This window comes from Gossypium hirsutum, chromosome D05, assembly GCF_007990345.1.
Source record: "Gossypium hirsutum isolate 1008001.06 chromosome D05, Gossypium_hirsutum_v2.1, whole genome shotgun sequence".
Taxonomy (NCBI): Eukaryota; Viridiplantae; Streptophyta; class Magnoliopsida; order Malvales; family Malvaceae; genus Gossypium; species Gossypium hirsutum.
In genome coordinates, this window is record NC_053441.1 from 44,395,165 (window position 1) to 44,419,689 (window position 24,525).

General features: G+C 37.7%; 1 protein-coding gene across 1 annotated transcript; it reads right to left on the minus strand.

The window, feature by feature from the left end:
* Window positions 1-1,462: 1,462 nt before the first annotated feature.
* On the minus strand, window positions 1,463-24,184 carry LOC121217181 (uncharacterized; the record flags this gene model as incomplete). The annotated part of the gene is made up of 3 exons (XM_041092717.1): window positions 23,933-24,184; window positions 22,586-22,798; window positions 1,463-2,134 (listed from the first exon to the last, which is right to left on the minus strand). Coding segments are annotated over exons 1-3 (1,137 nt in total), but the record flags the coding sequence as incomplete, so codon positions are not given.
* Between the last annotated feature and the right edge of the window lie 341 nt (window positions 24,185-24,525).

Below are 24,525 nucleotides of genomic sequence, written 5' to 3' on the forward strand. Positions count from 1 at the left end.
AAAGAAGCATAATTAAATGAACTTAACTCATGAATCAATAAATAATCCTGGGAACTAGATTAATTAAGAACAACACTTATTAAATAAAGTTCAACAAAAACACTTATTAATTAAAACTAAGATGAGTTGAATAAATGTCCAGCAACTCATTTATTAAACTAAGATGCTTAAATGCATGGTTTTGAAATGCAAATTTAACTAACATGAAAGTTACATAATTAAACTAACTTGACTTAATTTAATGATGCAAACTTAACTAACATGAAAGTTACATAATGCATGACTTTATTAAATGCAGAACACATATTAATGATGTGCAAACTATGACATAATTAAAAACACAAACTAAAATAACTAAAAATTAATGAATCAAATTCCTTATTTTCCAGCTGCCAAATTGACAAACTGAAATTAAAAACTTCATTTTGCACTTGGGCCCCTCGAGTTTGGACCAATCTCGGTAGCATCGAGTTGTGTCGTAACATGATGCGACCGGGATCGCATCATTATTAAACACATTAAAACACTTATTAATCATAACACATATTAAACTTACTTAAATAAATGAACTAAAACATATATGCAATAATTATTCCAGCAACTAGTTTAATTAAAGAAGCATAATTTAAAGAACTTAATTTATGCATCAATAAATAATCCTAGGAACTAGATCAATTAAGAAGCATCTTATTTAATAAAGTTCAATAACTAACTCATGTATTAAAACTTTAAGATAAGTTAAATTAATTGATCAGCAACTTATTTATTAAACTAAAACAAGTTAATTAAAAGAAACAAATTCAGCTTGCAATAAATTGCAAGTAACGCCTTTTGAACGGTTTGAAGCACGACTATCAAATCCGGCCACTCCCTCTTCCCAAGCTCGTTCCACATAGATTGCTATTGCATTTCGAAATCTCTTAGCTCGTGATCGAGTTATTGGTCCTCGTGGCAGCTCAATGGATTCGGTAGTAATTTCCCGGGCTAAGGTTGCATCATGAATGTACCGATCGATTGTATGCAAATTCAATGTGAGGTAGACACTCCTCCCAAGTTTTTAAATTCTTACGTATAATGGCCCACAGTAGTGTTCACAGAACTCTATTAACAACCTCTGTTTGGCCATCAGTTTGGGGATGACTTGTTGTGGAAAATAATAGCTTAGTTCCAATCTTTCCCCATAAAGTCCTCCAAAAGTGGTTGAGAAATTTAGTGTCTCGATACGAAACAATGGTTCTTGGAATTCCATGCAATCGTACAATCTCCCTAAAAAATAGATTGGCAACATTTAAAGCATCGTCAGTTTTGTTACATGCAATGAAATGAGCCATTTTGAAAACCGATCAACTACAACAAACACAGAATCTTTGCCATTCTTTGTTCTAGGAAGACCCAAAACAAAGTCCATAGAAATATCCATCCATGGCATTTCTGGAATCGGTAATGGAGTATAGAGTCCATGTGGCTGGACCCTTGATTTCGCCTTCTTGCAAACAATACAGCGATTGCACACTTTAGCCACATCTCGTTTCATCTTTGGCCAATAAAAGTGTTCTTGAAGAACGGCCAAAGTTTTGGCAATACCAAAATGTCCCATTAAACCCCCACTATGTGCTTCATGAACCAGCAAATTTCTAGTTGATCCTTGGGGTATGCACAACTTATTTTCTCGAAATAGGAATCCATCTTGCTGATAGTACCTGTCATACGCACCTGGCACACATAACTTGTAAACTTCTCCAAAATCAGAATCATCAGTATATAATTCCTTTAAATAAGCAAAACCAAGTAACTTAACATCCAAATAATTTAAAAGAGCATACCTTCGCGATAAAACATCTGCAACGATATTTTCCTTACCTTGCTTATACTTAATCACATATGGAAAGGATTCTAAGAATTCTACCCATTTTGCATGTCGTTTGTTAAGCTTAGTTTGCCCTCTCAAATGCTTCAAAGCCTCATGGTCCGTGTGTATAACGAACTCCTTAGGCCAAAGGTAATGCTGCCATGTTTCTAATGCACGTATCAATGCGTACATTTCTTTGTCATATGTGGGATAATTGAGCGTAGCTCCATTAATTTTCTCGCTAAAATAAGCCACCGGTCGCCCATCTTGCGTTAAAACCGCACCTATTCCTATTCCAGAAGCATCACATTCTACCTCGAAAATTTTGTTAAAATTCGGCAAACATAAAAGTGGAGCATTAGTCAAGCAATCTTTGATTTTAACAAAAGCAGATTCTTGTTCATCAGACCAAATAAAAGGTGAATTGTTTTTGATAATACCGGTTAATGGGGCAGCAAGAGTGCTAAAATTCGAATCAAACCTCCTATAGAAGCTTGCAAGGCCATGAAAGCTTCTAACTTGGCTGATGTTATTCGGTCGTGGCCATTCTTGTATTGCTTTAATCTTCTCTTGGTCCACCTCTAATCCATTCGCACTTACAACAAAACCTAGAAAAACAACTTTGTCAGTACAAAAGTTACATTTCTTAAGGTTTGCATACAATACTTCCTTTCGTAAAACCTTCAAAATAGCATGCAAATGTTCAAGATGTTCAGTTAAAGATTTGCTGTAAATTAAAATATCATCAAAATAAACTACGCAAAAACGACCAATGAATGACCTCAAAACGTGGTTCATCAACCTCATGAAAGTACTCGGTGCATTGGTGAAGCCAAAAGGCATTACTAACCACTCATACAAACCGTATTTAGTCTTAAACGCAGTCTTCCACTCGTCCCCCTCCCGCATACGAATTTGATGATACCCGCTTTTCAGATCAATCTTAGAGAACAATTTTGCTCCACTAAGCTCGTCTAACATATCATCAAGTCTAGGAATGGGATGTCGGTATTTGACGGTAATTTTGTTGATAGCTCGGCAATCTACGCACATCCTTCATGAACCATCTTTTTTAGGCACCAACAGAACGGGAACTGCACATGGACTTAAACTCTCCCGTATATAGCCTTTTTCCATTAATTCCGCCACTTGTCGTTGCAACTCTTTAGTTTCCTCTGGGTTGCTTCGATAAGCTGGTCGATTTGGAATTGTAGCTCCAGGAATAAAGTCTATTTGGTGTTTAATACCTCGAAAAGGAGGCAATCCACTTGGCACATCTTCCGGGAAAACGTCTTTGAATTCCTGAAGCAAAGAAACAATAGACAAAGGTAAAGAATTATCAAGTTCGTTAGCATCAAATAAGCATTCCTTGTACATAAGTACAAGTACGGGTTGATGCAACAACAATGATTTTCTTATCTCTTTTTCTCTTGCAAATACGCTCATTTTACCACTCTCAATTTCTTTTTGACTTTTTTGTTCCTCTCGTACTTTTACCTCCACTCCCTCAATTTTTTCTTTCTTTTTTCATTTTTCTTGTCTCTCTCTTTTTCAATCTTTTCCTTCAACTTCAATTGATCTTGGTACACTTGCTTTGGAGTCAATGGCGCTAAAGTTACATTCTTGCCTCGATGCTTGAATGTATAGCGATTTGTATAACCATCATAGATCACGCGCCTATCAAACTGCCATGGATGTCCCAAAATTAGATGTCCCGTATGCATAGGAACTACATCGCACACCACTTCATCTTGGTACTTTCCAATAGAAAATGCCACCACAGCTTGTTTTGTTACTTTCAGCTCACCTCCATCATTTAGCCATTGCAACTTGTATGGAGTTGGATGTTTAGTTGTAGCCAAACCTAGCTTTTCCACCAACATAATACTAGCTACATTAGTACAGCTACCACCATCAATGATCATACTACATACCTTGCCTTGAATGTGGCATCGAGTGTGAAAAATATTCTCCCTTTGTTGATCAGTTTCAACACTTTGAATACTGAGGCTACGCTTCACCACAAGAATTTCTCCTTCAACGGGTAACTCTAAATCTTCATCATCGGATGGTATTTCAGGTTCATTTTCATCTTCTTCCTCCGACTCAACTTCTCCATCAGCTCTTATCACCATAATTCGTCGATTGGGACATTGACTAGCTATGTGCCCTCGGCCTTGACACTTGAAACATCTTATGTCTCTCGTGCGATTTGGCGCTTGCTCATTTTTATTTCGACTTGTCTCTCCAATGGGTTAATTTGATTTAACTGCTACAGTCGGCTCTTTTGTTCTAACAGGGGGTTTGTTGACTCCTTGATTCCATTTGTTGGTTGAAGAATTGGCATAGGGTCTACTAACTCCTTTTCGCTTAAGTTGCTTTTCAACCTTAATCGCCATGTGAACCATGTCCATCACTTCAACATAGTGTTGTAGTTCAACTATGTTGGCAATGTCACGGTTTAAACCCGCAAGGAACCTAGCCATGGTTGCCTCTCGATCCTCCTCGATATCAGCTCGAATCATCGCTATCTCCATCTCCTTATAATAATCTTCAACACTTCTATTTCCTTGAGTAAGGTTTTGAAGTCGTTGATAAAGATCTCGATGGTAGTATGATGGAATAAATCTTTTCCGCATGACTGATTTCATTTCTCCCCAAGTAGAGATGGGTCTTTCACCGTTTCGTCGTCGACTAGCTACAAGCTGGTCCCACCACACTATGGCATAATCAGAAAACTCAATTGCCGCGAGTTTCACCTTTTTACTCTCCGAATAGTTGTGGCAATCAAAAACAAGCTCAATCTTCTTTTCCCACTCCAAATAAGCTTCAGGGTCATTCTTACCTTGGAATGGTGGAATTGTCATCTTGATATTCTTAAGATTGTCATCTGGTCGTTCACGATCTCTAGGACCTCGTTGTCGTTGACGGCCTCGACGTCGTACACTTTGGGCAGATGAGTGATCACTTTCTTGTCCACTTGCTTCATAAGGATCTTGAATTGGACGTTCTCGCTCTTGTCTTGCATCTTCCGGAGTCATCTCACGTTGTTCTCGTCTCTCGACTCGATATAATCGATCTTCAATTGGTTCAAGTTTTCTATCAAATAATCGCTCCATCTCTCGCATAATTGCTTGAAGGGTAAGATCTGGCACTCCTCCTCCAACATTTCTTACGGGACGGAACCCTCCTTCCACATTTTGATTTCTTTACGGACTTCGTGACATATTTTTTTTAAAATGAACTCACAACAAAGAATCTCACTATCCACTCACAAAGAAATCTCACTTCCTTGGCTTTTATACTCTCGAATAAACTCACCACTCTCTTGCCTCTTTCCACTCACTCCTCCTCTCTAAGTTCTTAGGAATTATTTAAACTTAAAAAGCAGTTGTTGTGGGTCGGCTTACAACCTTGATGTTTGGGCTTGGTAAGAATATTGTAGGACAAAGGAAAGTAGGCTTGAATCAAGAAATGAAAGGTTGGATGTGGCGAAATAGTAGAAGGTAGTAATAACTATAATTTGGGCAGCAAACAACAACAAAATTTCAAAACTAGCTTCTTCTTTTTTCACGAAATTTTTTTTTTCACGAATTTTTTTTTCACGAATTTTTTTTTTCAACTTGATATCCAATCTCTTGAGTTTGAATGGAAACCAATTTTTTTTTGAATTTTTTTTTGAATTTTTTTTTGAATTTTTTTTTGAAGAAACTACTATACCGTATTGCCGACAATGTTGATTCTTACTCTAAATTCGCTAGCTCTGATACCAATTTGATACAAACTCGTCTCGTGATGTTTTGAGTCGTATGTGTTGCCCAATCGTGAATTGAGTAAGGATGGATTCGTTTCGGTTTTAAAATGAAACAAAATAGAGATAATGGCTTCAAACAAAGGTAATAAACAAAATAAAGAGGAAACAATAACAAATTAATTGGCTAAGACCGAAAATGAACCAACAATAACGAATTGTTGACCCGAATCTCAAAATGGTCTTTAGGTGTTTTCGGTTAAAGGAAACAGGAAAGTAACCTTGACCCACTATCAACTATGATAGGAACCAAAGGTATATTGAACGCCACACCAAAGGTGATAAGTTCAGCAACAAAGAAAAGATGGACGCCACAAGCTATGCTTGATAAGTCAAATCAATTCCGAAAGAACAAAAAGAATTGGATAGCTCACAATTCAAATATTTCATCTATATTCAGCAAAAAGTTGTTCCCTCTATGGCTGATTACATCTATTTATAATGCTAGAACAAGGTAACCGAATGGTCAAAAACATCCACTTTATGTGCCATAAAAAACTGATGTCTTTTCTTATTCTTTGAACCAAATAACTCCTTCCATAAAATCACTTTAATTCAGCTGATTTGAATATCTTTAATGGCTTAGAAAATGACTCTTGAGTTGTCCTTGGCTAGTTGAATAGACACCATCTCTTACCAGCTCTTTAATGACATTCAAAGGCTTGATTAATTTCTCTTAAAAGCTCCAAAAACGGCTGGAAGTGGAAGAGTTGCTGCTGAATTTTAAAGGGCATAAAATGCTCTTTAAAACTCCTTTTAATGATCTTTAAGCTCCTTTTTTTAACAGCCCCTTTAATTGTAACTCAAAAGAACTTGAACAGCCACTTATTAAATGTGTAACAGCCTTGAATTGTAACCACTATAAGCTAAAAAGTCACCTGGAATAAACACATTAAAATGAGTTTATTAAACACATTAAAACACTTATTAATCATAACACATATTAAACTTACTTAAATAAATGAACTAAAACATATATGCAATAATTATTCCAGCAACTAGTTTAATTAAAGAAGCATAATTTAAAGAACTTAATTTATGCATCAATAAATAATCCTAGGAACTAGATCAATTAAGAAGCATCTTATTTAATAAAGTTCAATAACTAACTCATGTATTAAAACTTTAAGATAAGTTAAATTAATTGATCAGCAACTTATTTATTAAACTAAAACAAGTTAATTAAAAGAAACAAATTCAGCTTGCAATAAATTGCAAGTAACGCCTTTTGAACGGTTTGAAGCATGACTATCAAATCCGGCCACTCCCTCTTCCCAAGCTCATTCCACATAGCTTGCTATTGCATTTCGAAATCTCTTAGCTCGTGATCGAGTTATTGGTCCTCGTGGCAGCTCAATGGATTCGGTAGTAATTTCCCGGGCTAAGGTTGCATCAAACACACTAGGCAAATTTTCGTTAATGTTAGATAAAGATAAATAGTTTTGCCTAAACCTCACAAGGATACAAGGCTGTTTATTGAGTAGGGCTCTCCACACATCTTTTTTTGTTGCGATCAAATTTTTCACTCTAGTTTTACCACTTGCGGATTCACTCACCTTTGGGCCATTTAAATTTTGATTTTTTTCACTACTAGCCTCTTTTCTCTCTGTCTTTTGTATTTGTCCTTTCTCCCTTACCCCCTCATAAAATTTCATCATCTTTAATTGATCTCTGTATACATAATTGGGATTTAAAGGAGCAAAAGTGAATTTTCGACCTTTAAACATAAGGGAGTATCTATTGAGATTACCTTGGTGTGTAACATCACGATCAAATTGCCAAGGCCGTCCAAGGAGCAAGTGTGCCGCGTGTATTGGGACCACATCACACCATACCTCATCCTCATAATTCTCAAGCTTAAAAGTGACCAAGGACTATTTTGTAACTTTAACTTCCGAACATTCATTAAGCCATTGAAGGTGATATGGCTTAGGGTGCTTGGTACAAGGTAACTTTAAAGAATCCACTAAATAACTGCTCACTACATTCAAACAACTCCCACTATCAATAATAAGTGAACATAAGTTATCTTTTATAAAACACCGAGAATGGAAAATATTGGTCCTTTGGTTATCAACATCGTCTCTCATCTGGATGTTAAGTGTGCGGTGAACTACAAGGCATTGAAAATCAGCAAAGTCCCCTTCTCTCGGTGGTTCAACCAACTCCTCTCCATTATCACTATCACCCACAAGTTCGAGCATATTTGGATCTGTTTTATCGGAGTCAGAAGTGTACTCACCATTATCTTTCATAAGAAGTAATCTCGTGTTAGGGCATTCCCTACTGTAATGACCACACCCTTTGCACTTGAAACATTCAATCTCACGAGTCCTCTTCACATTCGAATCACCTAAATTGGGCTACTTAGAAGGTGTTTGCGCTTTAACAGGAGTCCTTTTTTTCCAATCTAATTACTTACTTCCATTACTCAAAGAAGACTTATTAGTAACAAAAGGTGATTTCGAACTTTTAAAATCAAAATTGGAAGTGTTACCTCTGTAATATTGTGAAGTAGAAGGAACCAAACCTTTGTTCCTTTAATTGTTGCTCGATCTCAATGGCTTTATGAACTGATACGAGTCACAAAGGCCTTAGATGCGTATACGAAGGAAAAAGAAAAGCAAGATTCACTTTCTTGTTTTTAAGAAAATCAAGAAACCGAATCTTGGTCCAATTTTGCTGTTTTGAGCGATTTCAAGAATCAAGAAAATCAAGATTTCAAATATTGGAAATCTTGGTCTAAGAAATCGAATCTTGCAACTAAGGCACATTGGATCTCAGTTACGAGCATTAACAAGCCAATTTCAGGAGAGAACGGATTACAAGCCCAAGTTCTTGAAATTTAAATCAGAATTAGATGAAAATTAGGCCAAATTGTCAAAGTGGCCCAATTTGTAAAATTTTAATTCTTTAAATACTTAGTTTTAATTTATAGACTTTATAAATAAATTTCTATATAAAAATTCAGCCCAAAGAGGCCCATTAAAGGCCTTGGACGAAATTCCCTTAAAAGTAAAAAAAAAATAGTTTTTTTTTAGTTTTCCTATTAGGACTAGGAAAATAGTTAGAAGGCCTATATGTATGGCTTGGCCAGCCACTCTTATACACATTATACATTAGAAACACATTGAAAATTTTAGATTTGCTTTGAGTGAAAATTCTCTTTGAGTTCTCCAAGAATTTTCTCTTGGGATTTGTTTAGAAGTTGTTTTAACAATCTTTTTGATTATGGGAGCCATCTTCAGCCTTCTTCTTGCCATTGATCTTCATTGGAGGGGAGATTAGAGCCATTTGAAGGGAGTTGTGAAATCTTTCGGGATTTCAAGAATTCTTAGGACTTTATCTTTATTTCTTGCTGTCATTCTTTCCTTTAAATTCTTCTTATGCCGTTTTCTTTATCTAACTTATTTCTATTCTTTTATTGTGTTTCCAGCCAACTTCAACCTTAAAGAAATCAATCAGCACTCTTCTTGGCAGCAAGAAAATGTTCTTCAATCATCCTTTTCCTTTGATCTTGCCGTCCAAACAACCTATCCTCATTCTGTTTCAGTTTTTGGGTTGTTGTGATCTGTTGCATTTTAATTTTCTATTTCATGTTCAATTGATAGATTCGACAGATTCGAGTCTTTTTTGGGTTCAATTACGTGTTCTTGATTCTTAAGAATCCTTATTAATACTTATTTCAAGTCTCAATTTAATTCTTTGCTGATTTGGGGATTTTATTTCAGATCTGGAAATTCAAAGATCTAATCTATTATTTTTTTCTGTTTCGTTTTAGATCTGATTGTTTCAAACTTCCGTAGGAGTTTCCCGTGACTTGACAACTCGATCTTGGTCCACGCGCAACCCTCTATCATGAACTACTTCTTCTAAATCAATGTAAGTTTGTAGCAGCAATGTATTAGCTATTGGACTATTCAAACCATCAATAAATCGAACCATAGTTGTTTCATCATCCTCCTCCACATTAACTCTCTGAATGAGCATCTCTATCTCCTTAAAGTATTCATCCACCGTCCTACTACCTTGAACAAGTCGTCTAAGCTTTGTTTTAACTTCTCTATAGTAATGAGGCAGAATAAATCTTTTACGCATAATTTGTTTCAATTCCTCCCACGTCGTAATCTCACCTTTATAATTTCTATGACGATTTACCCCAAGTTGAGTCCACCAACTTAATGCATAATCTGAAAACTCCAGTGTTTCTAATGCTACCTTTTCATCATCCGGACATTTATAATAGTAGAACATAAGTTCAATTTTAGATTCCCATTCACAATAAGCTTCTGGATCATTCTTACCATGAAATTGAGGAATTGTGAACTTCGATTTTGCCAAGGAGGGTTGCCCACGATCATGAAAATCATAGTCAATTCTAGGGACACGCTGAGGAGTGCGCCTATGAGCAGGAGGCTGGTTATCGACATCTTCTTTAATTGGACCCCAATACTGAGGCTCTTGATCCAATCACATCTCATTGATAGTAGCACTCAAGGTTCGAAGTAAGGCTGCCTGTTCGTCTAACTATTGTTGGAACTTTGTAAATGCATCATGGACATCATTATGGTCATTATCAACTTGACCAATCCTAGACATTTTTTTATTTTTTTATTCAAAAACCTGCAAAACCAACACTCAACACTCAAAAAGGAAAATTAGCAAACCTCACCGTTAATCACTCAAAAAGGAAAATCAAATTCTCAAAGAGGTAGAATTCAGTCTTGTGAGTTCTTTAGTAGAGTCTATATCAATCAATTAGAAAGTGTATGAACCAAAACTACCAAAGAATCCTACTTTGCACTAGGAATCCAAAAAATGACGAGACACCAATTGATTCGTGTTGCACCGAGGAAGAATTGTGCACACGTTTAAATCCTACTAACACAAGAAACAAGAAGGTGTTATGATACGAGCTCGTTTCGGATGAAATGACGAGTTGTAATATGTTCCCGATCAAAATTAGGTAGTGTTGCCTTTAATCAATTTCAGGCCTTTACGTTTTAACAGCTTAATAACTTAGGAAGGAAAAAGTGTTTGATGGTTTCCAATGAAACAAGAGCGAACCCTTATTAGAAAATAAGGACCCGGGCTTAAAAGGTTTCAAAGAAAAGAAATGGATTATAGGTAAAACCGAGACCCACTATTTAGTAAAATAGGAACCTTCGGTATTTTGTTGAGCGCCACACCAAGGGTGATAAGTTCGGAACAAAGTCAGATTGACGCCACTCGATAAGATAAGTTAATTGAGCTTTGGAGAATAAAGAGAGTGAATTAACTCACTAAAATTATATTTCATTCAGAAATTTTGGCAAAAAAGTCCTTTTACAAGAAATTCAGCAACTATATATAGCAAAGTGACTAGTAGCCGAATGGACAAGTTCAAGACTTAATATCCAAGCAAACATTGAACTAAATTCTAGCTTTAATTTCATGAATGGAGACCAAGGTAGGTTCGGCTGAATGGGAGCTCCAATGGTCAACTTCTAGATGGGTAAATGAACCTTGAACATCTTGGATGGTGCATGGATGGGCTAGGTTCGGCCAATGAGCATAAATAACTCATTTAAGTTGCATCTTTTGGCTGAAAAGTGACCAAAAATTAATAGGAAAATGAGCAGCCATTTGGAGTGTGAAAACTCAACTTTGAAGAGTCTTAGAGTGTGAACACCATGAACCTAATAACCAAAAAGTTTCCAGCAATGTGAAGGAAATAAATGGCAGCTTTGGAGAATGAAAAATCATCTCTTTTGGCCGAATGGTCACATAGAGGACTTCAAAAATTAGCACACCATTTTTAATACATTCCATGCATGTATCGTTAGGTGCATTGAATCCAGCATGCATGCATCTTCACATCCATTGAATCTTTGATGTGAGCTTGCCTACGAACCAAATGGAGAACGAACAAGAAGCCATTAAGCTGCCCATTGGTCCAATAACGCGAGCTAGAGATAAACGATTCAAAGATGCTATTTTAGCAATGGTGGAATGGGTTGAGGAAAATGATAGCAAGGAGTTTAAAAATGAGCTGAACATATTCAACTTCTTTGAAGCTGAATTTCGTTCTAGCTAATTAATTTGATGACTGGAATTTAGACCATTTAAATAAACATTTAAATAAGTTTCATTACAGCTTTTAAATATGTCTTAATTAATTTAAGTGTTTAATATGTCTTGATTTAGTTAAATTAAAGATGTCTTGATGTCATTTAGTTTGTCTAAATTATTACATGTTTTAAATTTGTCTAGCCGAATTTATGTGTTATGATTTGTTAATATTTAAGTTGTCTCAATGTTATTTAGGATGTTCACATTATATTTTAATTTAGTTCAGATGAATTTGCTTGAAATTAATTAAGTTCATGTTTATATTTAGGTGCAGCCGAATTTGGAGATGAATTGGACAGATTCATGCATGGAGATTCAATGAATTTGAAGATGCATGTGCAGCTGAACTAATGCATTAAAAGCTGATTAATTTTGGTGTTCTTCAAGGAAACTATTCGGCCAAGAGTGATCAAGTTTTTCATCCTTTCAAGCTTGGCCGATTCTCTTCCCAAGGGCGTATAAAAGCTGTTCACACTATGTCTATTCGGTTCAGCCATGTTCACACTTCAAGGCTCTTCAAAACCGTCCATTCACACTTCTAAATGGCTGTTCAAGTTGCCAATTAATGCTGGTAATTTTTCATCAATAGTTGCTTCATGAATGACCTCATTAAACTCCATTGGCCGAATGTAGCTGCTGCCATTTTTTTCCAAGTTCATTGAAAGCTCTTCCTTGGTCTCTATTCAGCTGAACCTTGATGCAAGCATATACATGAATTTAAGCTGAATTTTTGTTCAATTTTTGCTTAGAAATTAAGTCTAGAATATGTCCATTCGGCTACTAGACATTAGACTATAAATAGTTGCTCAATTTCTTGTAAAAGGACTTTTGACAAATTTCTAAATGAAATATCCTTTTAGTGAGGCAATTCACTCTCTTTATTCTCCAAAGCTCTAATTGACTTATCTTCAACAAGTGACGTCAATCTGACTTTGTTTCGAACTTATCACCATTGGTGTGGCGTTCTTCATACCGTAGGTTCCTATTTTGCTAAATAGAGGGTCTCGGTTTTATCCCAAATCCTTTCTTTCTTTGAAACCTTAAGCCCTGGGTCCTTATTTGCTAATAAGGGTTCGACTTGTTTTCATTGAAATATCCAGCAAACAACACTCCATCAAACTCCCTTGTTTCCCAAAGCCATTTAATTTTAAACACCAAGACTTGAATTTATTTCAAGGCCGACACTACCTAATTTCGATCGGGAAATATTATGACTCGTTATTTCATACGAAACGAGCTCGTATCAGTTGGTATTAGAGCTGGTTAATTTAGGTACGTAAATTGTAGATTCAAAAAAAATCAAAAAAAAATCGAAAAAAAAATTGAAAAAAAAATTGCATACGGTCTAGGTGCGGACGAAAAGAACGTGAAGATCCGTAAAAAAAAAGAGTCTGGAGACACTTCAACAAAATTTTTTCTAAAATCACATTCTACACCCATTTTAGTGAATTTTCACGCTATAAAAAAAATTTCCCAATTAGTGAATCCATTTTATACGCCACATCTTAAGCCTTTCTTTCTTTCGAGCCTACCCTAAACCATACGACTTTCCCTTGCAAACCCCTTGAAGCCGACCCACAAGTGTGGATAAATCTAAGTAGCTTTTCAGAATATCGAGAGTTGGATTTGAGAGGTAAAAGGCAAGAGAGTACATCAAGATAAAAGCCGAAAATAGAGTGAAACACGAGATGAGTGAATTCTTTTCTTGTGAGTGAATTGTGAGGTTTTTTTTTTGTGGTGAGCATATTTTCTTAATTTTAATCATCATGTCAAGGAGCCCGGAACGACGAGCAACAAGTGGAGGAGCCTCGAATACTGCTGGTGGAGGAGTTAATCTTCAACCAAGGAGAAACGTTCCCGGAGGCGGAGTGCCCGATCTACAAGTTCAAGCAATCGTGCGAGAAATTTCTAGTTTGTTCCAACCTCAATTTGATTCCCTTCATGAACGAATGGAACAAATCGAGGAACGAAGCCAACGTGCGAACACCCCTCCTATTCCGAGAAGAGAGCGAGAACGTCCATGGCAACATGCAAATGATCTATATGAAGCAAGTGACGTTGAAAGTGATCGAGCTTCGCGACAAAGTGCAAGGCGACAAGGCCAACGAGCACGGGGACCAAGAGATCGAGAGAGGACCGATGATGATTTAAAAAACATTAAAATGGCGATTCCTACTTTTCAAGGAAGGTCGGATCCCGAGGCCTATCTTGAATGGGAGAAGAAGGTGGAGTTAGTTTTCGAGTGCCACAATTACTCAAAAAGAAAGAAGGTAAAGTTAGCTGCTATAGAATTCTCCGAATACGCCATAATATGGTGGGATCAACTCACGATGAGCCGAAGACGCAATGGAGAACGTCCCGTGTCTACATGGGCGGAAATGAAAGCCATAATGAGAAAGCGATTCATTCCTGCTTACTATCACCAGGAGTTATATCAAAAGCTCCAAAGCTTAACTCAAGGCCAACGAAGCGTGGAGGATTACTACAAGGAAATGGAAGTGGCCATGATCCGCGCCGATGTGGAGGAAGATCGAGAAGCCACCATGGCTCGATTTCTCACCGGTGTTAACCGAGATATTGCAAATATTGTGGAGCTACACCATTATGTCGAGGTCATTGATATGGTCCATATGGCCATAAAGGTTGAAAAACAATTAAAGAGAAAAGGTACGTTCCGTTCTTTCCCTAATACTTCTTCTACGACTAAGTGGGGGCAAGGGTCCAACAAACGAGACTTGCCGAGTCGAAATAAAGAAGTAAGTGGAGCTACCAAATTCAACAAACCGATTGCCGAATCGAGTAAAGGAAAGATGGATGCCCAACCAAATAGATCCCGAGACATCAAATGCTTCAAATGTCTTGGAAGGGGCCACATCGCAAGCCAATGCCCGAACCGAAATGCGATGTTTGTTCGAGATGATGGAGAAATTGAATCCGAAAGTGAACAAGAGAACGAGGCTGTTGAACAACTCGAAGAAGAGGAAGACATCGAACAAGCCGAGAATGGAGAAATCTTGGTTGTGAAAAGAAGTCTCACTTTGCAAGGTGCCGAAAATGATCAACAACGCGAAAACATCTTCCATACGCGATGTCAAGTGCAAGGTAAGATTTGTTGCGTGATAATCGATGGGGGAAGTTGTACAAATGTGGCTAGTACGTTGATGGTGGAGAAACTCGGATTGGCCACCACCAAACATCCCCATCCGTATAAACTCCAATGGCTTAACGATGGTGGAGAATTGAAGGTAACAAAACAAATGCTCATTTCATTCACAATTGGAAAATATCAAGATGAAGTGATGTGCGACGTTGTACTGATGCATGCGGGGCATCTTCTTTTGGGACGTCCGTGGCAATTCGACAAGCGAGCAATTCATGATGGTTACACAAATCGATTCTCTTTCAAACATATAGGACGAATGGTGACTCTAGCTCCGTTATCACCGAAACAAGTGTACGAAGATCAACTCAAAATGAGGAGTTCGATTGAAAAATCAAAAAAAATCGAGAGAGAGCAAAAAAATGAAAAGAATAAAGAAAAGAGTGAAGAAAAGAAGAAAAACAAAAAGATGAGTGATAAAAAAAGAGAGAGTGATTCAAAAGAAAAAGAAATGAGTGATGAGATTGAAAAAAAGAATTTGTTTATAAAAGAGAGGGAAGTTCGAAAATCGATGCTATTGAAACAACCATTGTTGGTTCTTTTGTACAAGGAGAGCTTGCTTGGCACTAACGAATTTGATGACAAATTGCCTTCTTCTATTTTGTCTGTGTTGCAGGAATTTCAAGACGTATTCCCGGAAGAAATCCTGAGTGGGTTACCACCTATTCGTGGAATTGAACACCAAATCGATCTTGTGCCGGGAGCCGCAATTCCAAACCGACCTGCTTACCGGAGCAATCCTGAAGAGATGAAAGAATTACAAAAGTAAGTAAATGAACTCCTTGAAAAGGGCTATGTGCGTGAAAGCCTTAGTCCATGCGCCGTGCCTGTTTTACTAGTTCCGAAGAAGGATGGAACGTGGAGGATGTGCGTGGACTGCCGTGCTATAAACAAAATAACTATCAAGTATCGTCATCCTATACCACGATTGGATGATATGCTTGATGAGCTAAGTGGCGCGAGTTTATTTTCAAAAATCGACCTTAAGAGCGGTTATCACCAAATACGGATGCGTGAGGGAGATGAGTGGAAGACTGCATTCAAAACGAAGCATGGGCTTTACGAATGGCTCGTTATGCCATTTGGCTTAACGAACGCCCCAAGCACATTCATGAGGCTTATGAATCACATTTTAAGACCTTTTATTGGTAGATTTTGCGTAGTATACTTCGACGATATATTGATCTATAGTAAAAATTTGGATGAACATATTTTACATTTAAAATCTATTTTGGAAGTATTGAGAAAAGAAACCTTGTATGCTAATTTGAAGAAATGTGATTTCTGCACTAACAAGGTTGTGTTTTTAGGTTTTGTTGTTAGCTCAGAGGGTCTTGAAGTCGATCAAGAGAAGATCAAGGCGATCCAAGAATGGCCCCGTCCGACGAATGTCTCCCAAGTCCGAAGTTTCCATGGACTAGCAAGTTTTTACCGTCGATTCGTGCCAAATTTCAGCACCTTAGCCGCACCTTTAACCGGGGTTATTCGTAAGAATTCCAACTTCATTTGGGGAGAGGAACAAGAAAAATCCTTTTTGAAAATTAAAGATTGTCTAACTCATGCACCGTTATTAGCTTTGCCTAACTTTGATAAAACTTTCGAGTTAGAATGTGATGCATCAGGTTTAGGCATTGGAGCTGTGTTGATGCAAGATGGTCGTCCTATTGCCTATTTTAGCTAGAAACTGAATGGTGCTGTCTTAAACTATCCAACATATGACAAGGAGCTCTATTCGTTGATCCGAGCCTTAGAAACGTGGCAACACTATCTTTGGCCCAAGGAATTCGTCATACACACCGATCATGAGTCCTTGAAGTATTTAAAGGGGCAACACAAGTTGAATAAGCGACACACTAAGTGGGTAGAATTTCTCGAATCTTTTCCGTACGTTATTAAATATAAGAAAGGTAAGGAAAACGTAGTGGCTGATGCACTATCTCGAAGGTATGCATTGCTAAATATTTTGGATGCTAAGTTAATGGGGTTTGTATTTCTTAAAGATTTATATGTCAACGATGCTGACTTTGGTGAATTCTTTAGATTATGTGCAAAGGGAGCCTACGAGAAGTACTATCGACATGATGGGTACTTATTCCGAGAAGGAAAGCTTTGTATACCCTAAGGTTCCGTACGAGAAGTGTTGATCGAAGAAGCCCATAGCGGAGGATTAATGGGGCACTTTGGTGTTGCTAAGACATTAGCTACATTGCACGAACATTTCTTTTGGCCAAAGATGCGATGAGATGTCGAACGATTTTGTAATAGATGCATTGCGTGCAAACGGGCTAAGTCACGAATTAAGCCCCACGGTTTGTATAAACCATTACCTATTCCCAAAACCCCTTGGTCTGATATCTCCATGGATTTCGTGCTAGGTTTACCTAGGAGTAAGAATGGCTGAGATTCAATATTTGTGGTTGTAGATAGGTTCTCAAAAATGGCCCATTTTATAGCATGTCATAAAACTGATGATGCCGTTAATATTGCTAACTTATTTTTCAAAGAGGTGGTCAGGTTGCATGGCATGCCTAGAACAATCGTGTCCGACCGAGACTCAAAATTCCTTAGCCATTTTTGGAGGACACTATGGGGGCGTCTTGGAACGAAGTTGCTGTTTTCAACCACTTGCCATCCGCAAACGGACGGCCAAACTGAAGTCGTCAACCGGATTCTGTCTACATTGCTTCGAGCTATTATTCGGAAGAATGTGAAGGCTTGGGAAGAATGCTTACCACATGTGGAGTTTGCGTATAATCGAGCTGTTCATTCAGCTACCAAATTTTCTCCTTTTGAAATTGTCTATGGTTTCAATCCATTAACTCCACTTGATTTATTGCCATTGCCTTCTAATCAACTTGTTCATGTAGATGGGAAGCGCAAAGCTGATTTCGTCAAGCAATTGCACCAACGAGTTCGAGACAATATTGAGGCCAAGACCAAGAACTATGAGCAACATGCTAACAAAGGTCGTAAGCGAGTTGTGTTCGAACCGGGAGATTGGGTTTGGTTGCATATGCGCAAGGAGAGATTTCCTATGCAAAGGTGATCCAAACTTCTTCCGAGAGGGGATGGACCGTTTCAAGTCCTTGTGCGAATTAACGATAACTCCTATAAATTGGACTTGCCTGGTGAATATAATGTTAGCGCGACTTTTAACGTTTCTGATTTGTCTCCGTTTGATGCAGATTCCGATTTGAGGGCAAATCGTTCTGAAGAGAAGGGGAATGATGTGAGCTTGCCTACGAACCAAATGGAGAACGAACAAGAAGCCATTAAGCTGCCCATTGGTCCAATAACGCGAGCTAGAGCTAAACGATTCAAAGATGCTATTTTAGCAATGGTGGAACGGGTTGAGGAAAATGATAGCAAGGAGTTTAAAAATGAGCTGAACATATTCAACTTCTTTGAAGCTGAATTTCGTTCTAGCTAATTAATTTGATGACTGGAATTTAGACCATTTAAATAAACATTTAAATAAGTTTCATTACAGCTTTTAAATATGTCTTAATTAATTTAAGTGTTTAATATGTCTTGATTTAGTTAAATTAAAGATGTCTTGATGTCATTTAGTTTGTCTAAATTATTACATGTTTTAAATTTGTCTAGCCGAATTTATGTGTTATGATTTGTTAATATTTAAGTTGTCTCAATGTTATTTAGGATGTTCACATTATATTTTAATTTAGTTCAGATGAATTTGCTTGAAATTAATTAAGTTCATGTTTATTTTTAGGTGCAGCCGAATTTGGAGATGAATTGGACAGATCCATGCATGGAGATTCAATGAATTTGAAGATGCATGTGCAGCTGAACTAATGCATTAAAAGTTGATTAATTTTGGTGTTCTTCAAGGCAACTATTCAGCCAAGAGTGATCAAGTTTTTCATCCTTTCAAGCTTGGCCGATTCTCTTCCCAAGGGCGTATAAAAGCTGTTCACACTATGTCTATTCGGTTCAGCCATGTTCACACTTCAAGGCTCTTCAAAACCGTCCATTCACACTTCTAAATGGCTGTTCAAGTTGCCAATTAATGCTGGTAATTTTTCATCAATAGTTGCTTCATGAATGACCTCATTAAACTCCATTGGCCGAATGTAGCTGCTGCCATTTTTTTCCAAGTTCATTGAAAGCTCTTTCTTGGTCTCTATTCAGCCGAACCTTGATGCAAGCATATACATGAATTTAAGCTAAATCTTTGTTCAATTTTTGCTTAGAAATTAAGTCTAGAATATGTCCATTCGGCTACTAGACATTAGACTATAAATAGTTGCTCAATTTCTTGTAAAAGGACTTTTGACAAATTTCTGAATGAAATATCCTTTTAGTGAGGCAATTCACTCTCTTTATTCTCCAAAGCTCTAATTGACTTATCTTCAACAAGTGACGTCAATCTGACTTTGTTTCGAACTTATCACCATTGGTGTGGCGTTCTTCATACCGTAGGTTCCTATTTTGCTAAATAGAGGGTCTCGGTTTTATCCCAAATCCTTTCTTTCTTTGAAACCTTAAGCCCTGGGTCCTTATTTGCTAATAAGGGTTCGACTTGTTTTCATTGAAATATCCAGCAAACAACACTCCATCAAACTCCCTTGTTTCCCAAAGCCATTTAATTTTAAACACCAAGACTTGAATTTATTTCAAGGCCGACACTACCTAATTTCGACCGGGAAATATTACGACTCGTTATTTCATACGAAACGAGCTCGTATCAATCTTCATGCATGAATCTGCCCAATGAATCTTCAAATTCGGCTACACCTAACAAAGCAAATGAACTTCATTAATTTAACTCAATTCAACTGAATTAATTTAAAACATAATATGAACATACTAATTAAAACAAATTAAATTATAACTAAACAAGACATATTAATTCGGCTAGACATAATAAAAACATGTATTATATTCAGACAAATTTAATGACATCTAGACACATTCAATTCAGCTAAAATAACATATTAAACAGTTGCACTAATTAAAGACATATTTATAAGCTGTAGTAAGACTTAATTAAATGCTTATTTAAATGGACCAAAAATTCCAGTAGCAAATTATATTGTTGGAACGAAATTCAGCTTCCCAAAAATTGAACATGTTGAGCTCGTTTTTGAATTCTTTGCTATCATTTTCCACAATTCGTTCCACCATTGCTGAAATAGCATCCTTGAATTGTTTAGCTCTAGCTCGCGCTATCGGACCAATGGGCAATTTGATAACTTCTTGTTCGAGCTCTACTTTGTTCATAGGCGAGCTCACATCATTCCCCTCCTCTTTAGAATGATTTGTCCTCAAATCGCAATCTGTATCAAACGAAGATAAATCAGAAACGTTAAAGGTCGCACTAACATTATATTCACCAGGCAAGTCCAACTTATAAGAATTATCGTTAATTCGTTCAAGGACTTGAAACGGTCTATCCCCTCTCGGAAGAAGTTTAGATTGCCTTTGCATAGGAAATCTCTCCTTGCGCATATGCAACCAAACCCAATCTCTCGGCTCGAATACAACTCGCTTACGACCTTTATTAGCATGTTGTTCATAGTTCTTGGTCTTAGCCTCAATATTGTCTCGAACTCGTTGATGCAATTGCTTGACGTAATCGGCTTTGTGTTTTCCATCTACATGCACAAATTGGTTAGAAGGTAATGGCATTAAATTAAGTGGTGTTAACGGATTGAAACCATAAACAATTTCGAAAGGAGAAAATTTGGTAGCTGAGTGAACAGCTCGATTATACGCAAACTCCACATGTGGTAAACATTCTTCCCAAGCCTTCAAATTTTTTTGAATGATAGCTCGAAGCAAGGTAGATAAAATCCGATTGACCACTTCATTTGGCCATCCGTTTGCGGATGGCAAGTGGTTGAAAATAGCAACCTCATTCCAAGTCGCCCCCATAGTGTCCTCCAAAAATGGCTAAGAAATTTTGCGTCACGATCGGACACTATCATCCTAGGCATGCCATGCAACCTGACCACCTCTTTGAAAAATAAGTTAGCAATATTAACGGCATCATCAGTTTTATGACATGCTATAAAATGAGCCATTTTAGAAAACCTATCCACAACTACAAATATTGAGTCTCGGCCATTTTTACTCCTTAGTAATCCTAGCACGAAATCTATTGAAATATCAGACCAAGGGGTTTCGGGAATGGGCAATGGCTTATATAAACCGTGGGGCTTTATTCGTGACTTAGCCCGTTTGCAAACAATGCATCGATTACAAAATCGTTCAACATCTCTTTGCATCTTGGGCCAAAAGAAGTGTTCGTTGAGTGTGGCTAAAGTCTTGGCAACTCCGAAGTGCCCCATTAATCCACCACTATGCGCTTCTTCGATCAACACTTCTCGAACAGACCCTTGGGGTATACAAAGTTTCCCTTCTCGGAATAGGTACCCATCATGTCGATAGTACTTCTCGTAGGCTCCCTTGGCGCATAACCTAAAGAATTCACCAAAGTCAGTATCATTGACATATAAATCTTTAAGAAATTCAAACCCCATCAATTTAGCATCCAAAACATTTAATAAAGCATACCTTCGTGATAGTGCATCAGCCACTACGTTTTCCTTACCTTTCTTATATTTAATAATGTAGGGAAAAGACTCGAGAAATTCTACCCACTTAGCATGCCGCTTGATCAACTTGTGCTGCCCTTTCAAATACTTTAAGGACTCATGATCATGTGTATTATGAATTCTTTGGGCCATAGATAATGCCGCCATGTTTCTAAGGCTCGAATCAACGAGTAGAGCTCGTTGTCGTATGTTGGATAGTTTAGGATGGTCTCGTTGAGTTTCTCACTAAAATACACGATAGGGCATCCATCTTGCATCAACACGGCTCCAATACCTAAACCTGATGCATCACATTCTAACTCGAAAGTTTTATCAAAATTGGGCAATGCTAGTAATGGTGCATGAGTTAAACAATCTTTAATTTTTAGAAATGAATTTTCTTGTTCCTCTCCCCAAATGAAGTTAGAATTCTTACGGATAACCCCAGTTAAAGGTGCGGCCAAGGTGCTAAAGTTTGGCACGAACCGTCGATAGAAGCTGGCTAATCCGTGGAAACTTTGAACTTGGGAGATATTTGTCAGACGGGACCATTCTTGGATCGCCTTGACCTTCTCTTGATCGACTGCAAGGCCCTCCGAGCTAACAACAAAACCTAGAAACACAATCTTGTTAGTACAAAAATCACATTTCTTCAAGTTAGCATATAAAGTTTCTTTCCTCAAAACCTCCAAAATAGCTTTTAAATGTAATACATGGTCATCCAAAGTCTTGCTATAGATCAATATATCATCGAAATATACTACGCAAAATCTACCAATAAAAGGTCTGAAAATGTGATTCATAAGCCTCATGAATGTGCTTGGGGCGTTTGTTAAGCCAAATGGCATAACGAGCCATTCATAAAGCCCATGCTTCGTTTTGAAAGCAGTCTTCCACTCATCACCCTCGCGCATCCGTATTTGGTGATATCCGCTTTTAAGATTGATTTTTGAAAACAGTCTTGTGCCACTCAATTCGTCAAGCATATCATCTAATCGAGGTATAGGATGATGATACTTGATGGTTATTTTATTTATAGCACGGTAGTCTACACACATTCTCCACGTTCCATCCTTCTTTGGAACTAGCAAAACAGGAACGGCGAATGGACTAAGGCTTTCACGCACATAGCCCTTCTCAAGAAGTTCATTCACTTGCTTTTGTAGTTCCTTCGTTTCTTCAGGATTACTCCGATAAGCAGGTCGGTTTGGAATCGCAACTCCTGGTACCAAATCTATTTGATGTTCAATTCCACGAATAGGTGGTAACCCATTCGGGATTTCTTCTAGGAAAACATCTTTAAAATCCTGCAACACAGACAAAACAGAAGAGGGTAACTTGTCATCAAATTCGTTAGTACCAAGTAAGCTTTCCTTGTACAAAAGAACCAACAAAGGTTGCTTTAGCAACATCGATTTAATGACTTCTCTTTCTTTTACATACAAACTCTTTTTCTCATCACTCGTCTCTTTTTCTTTTTCTATTGAATCACTTTCTCTTTTTTTATCACTCATTTTTTTGTTTTTCTTCTTTTCGACACTTTTTTCTTTATTCTTTTCATTTCTTTGCTCTCGCTCATTTTCTTTTGATTTTTCAATAGAACTCCTCATTTTGAGCTGATCTTCATACACTTGTTTGGGTGTTAGCGGAGCTAATGTCACCATTCGTCCCAAATGTTTGAAGGTAAATCAGTTTGTGTATCCGTCATGAATTGCTCGTTTGTCGAATTGCCAAGGACGTCCCAAAAGAAGATGCCCCGCATGCATCGGTACAACGTCACACATCACTTCATCTTGATACTTTCCAATTGTGAACGAAATAAGCACTTGCTTTGTTACCTTCAATTCTCCACCATTGTTAAGCCATTAGAGTTTATACGGATGGGGATGTTTTGTGGTAGCCAACCTGAGTTTCTCCACCATCATCATACTAGCCACATTCGTACAACTTCCCCCATCAATTATAACACAACAAATCTTACCTCGCACTTGACATCGCGTATGGAAGATATTTTCGCGTTGTTGATCATTTTCAACACCTTGCAAAGTAAGACTTCTTTTCACCACCAATATTTCTCCATTTTCTGCTTGCTCAACTTCGTCCTCATCTTCGGTTTGTTCAATGGCCTCCTTCTCTTGTTCACTTTCAGATTCAATCTCGCCATCGTCTCGAACAAACATCACATTCCGATTTGGACATTGGCTCGCAATGTGGCCCCTTCCAAGACATTTGAAGCACTTTATGTCTCGAGATCTATTTGGTTGGGCATCCATCTTTCCTTTACTTGTTTCGACAATTGGTTTGTTGAACTTGGTGGCACCACTTACTTCTATATTCTGAATCGACATGTCACGTTTGTTGGTTCGTTGCCCCCACCTAGTTGTAGAAGAAGTATTAGGGAAAGAATGGGATGTACCTTTTCTCTTGAGTTATTTTTCAACCTTTATGGCCATATGGACCATATCAATAACCTCGACATAGTGGTGTAATTCGATGATATTTGCAATATCCCTGTTAAGGCCGGTGAGAAATCGAGCCATGGTGGCTTCTCGTTCCTCCTCCACATCAGTGCGGATCATAGCCACTTCCATCTCCTTGTAGTAATCCTCCACGCTTCGTTGGCCTTGAGTTAAACTTTGGAGTTTTTGACACAATTCCCGGTGGTAGTAAGTCGGTATGAATCGCTTTCTCATTATTGCCTTCATTTCCGCCCATGTAGACACGGGACGTTCACCATTGCATCTTTGACTCAACGTGAGTTGATCCCACCATATTATGGCATAGTCAGAAAATTCTATAGTAGCCAACTTGATCTTCTTGCTCTCTGAGTAATTGTGACACTCGAAGACTAATTCAACCTTATTCTCCCATTCAAGATAGGCTTCGGGATCCGACCTTCCTTGGAAAGCAGGAATCGCCATTTTAATATTCTTTAAATCATCATCAGGACGCTCTTGATCTCTTTGTCCCCGTGCTTGTTGGCCTTGTTGCCTTGCACTTTGTCGCGAAGCTCGATCACTTTCAACGTCCCTTG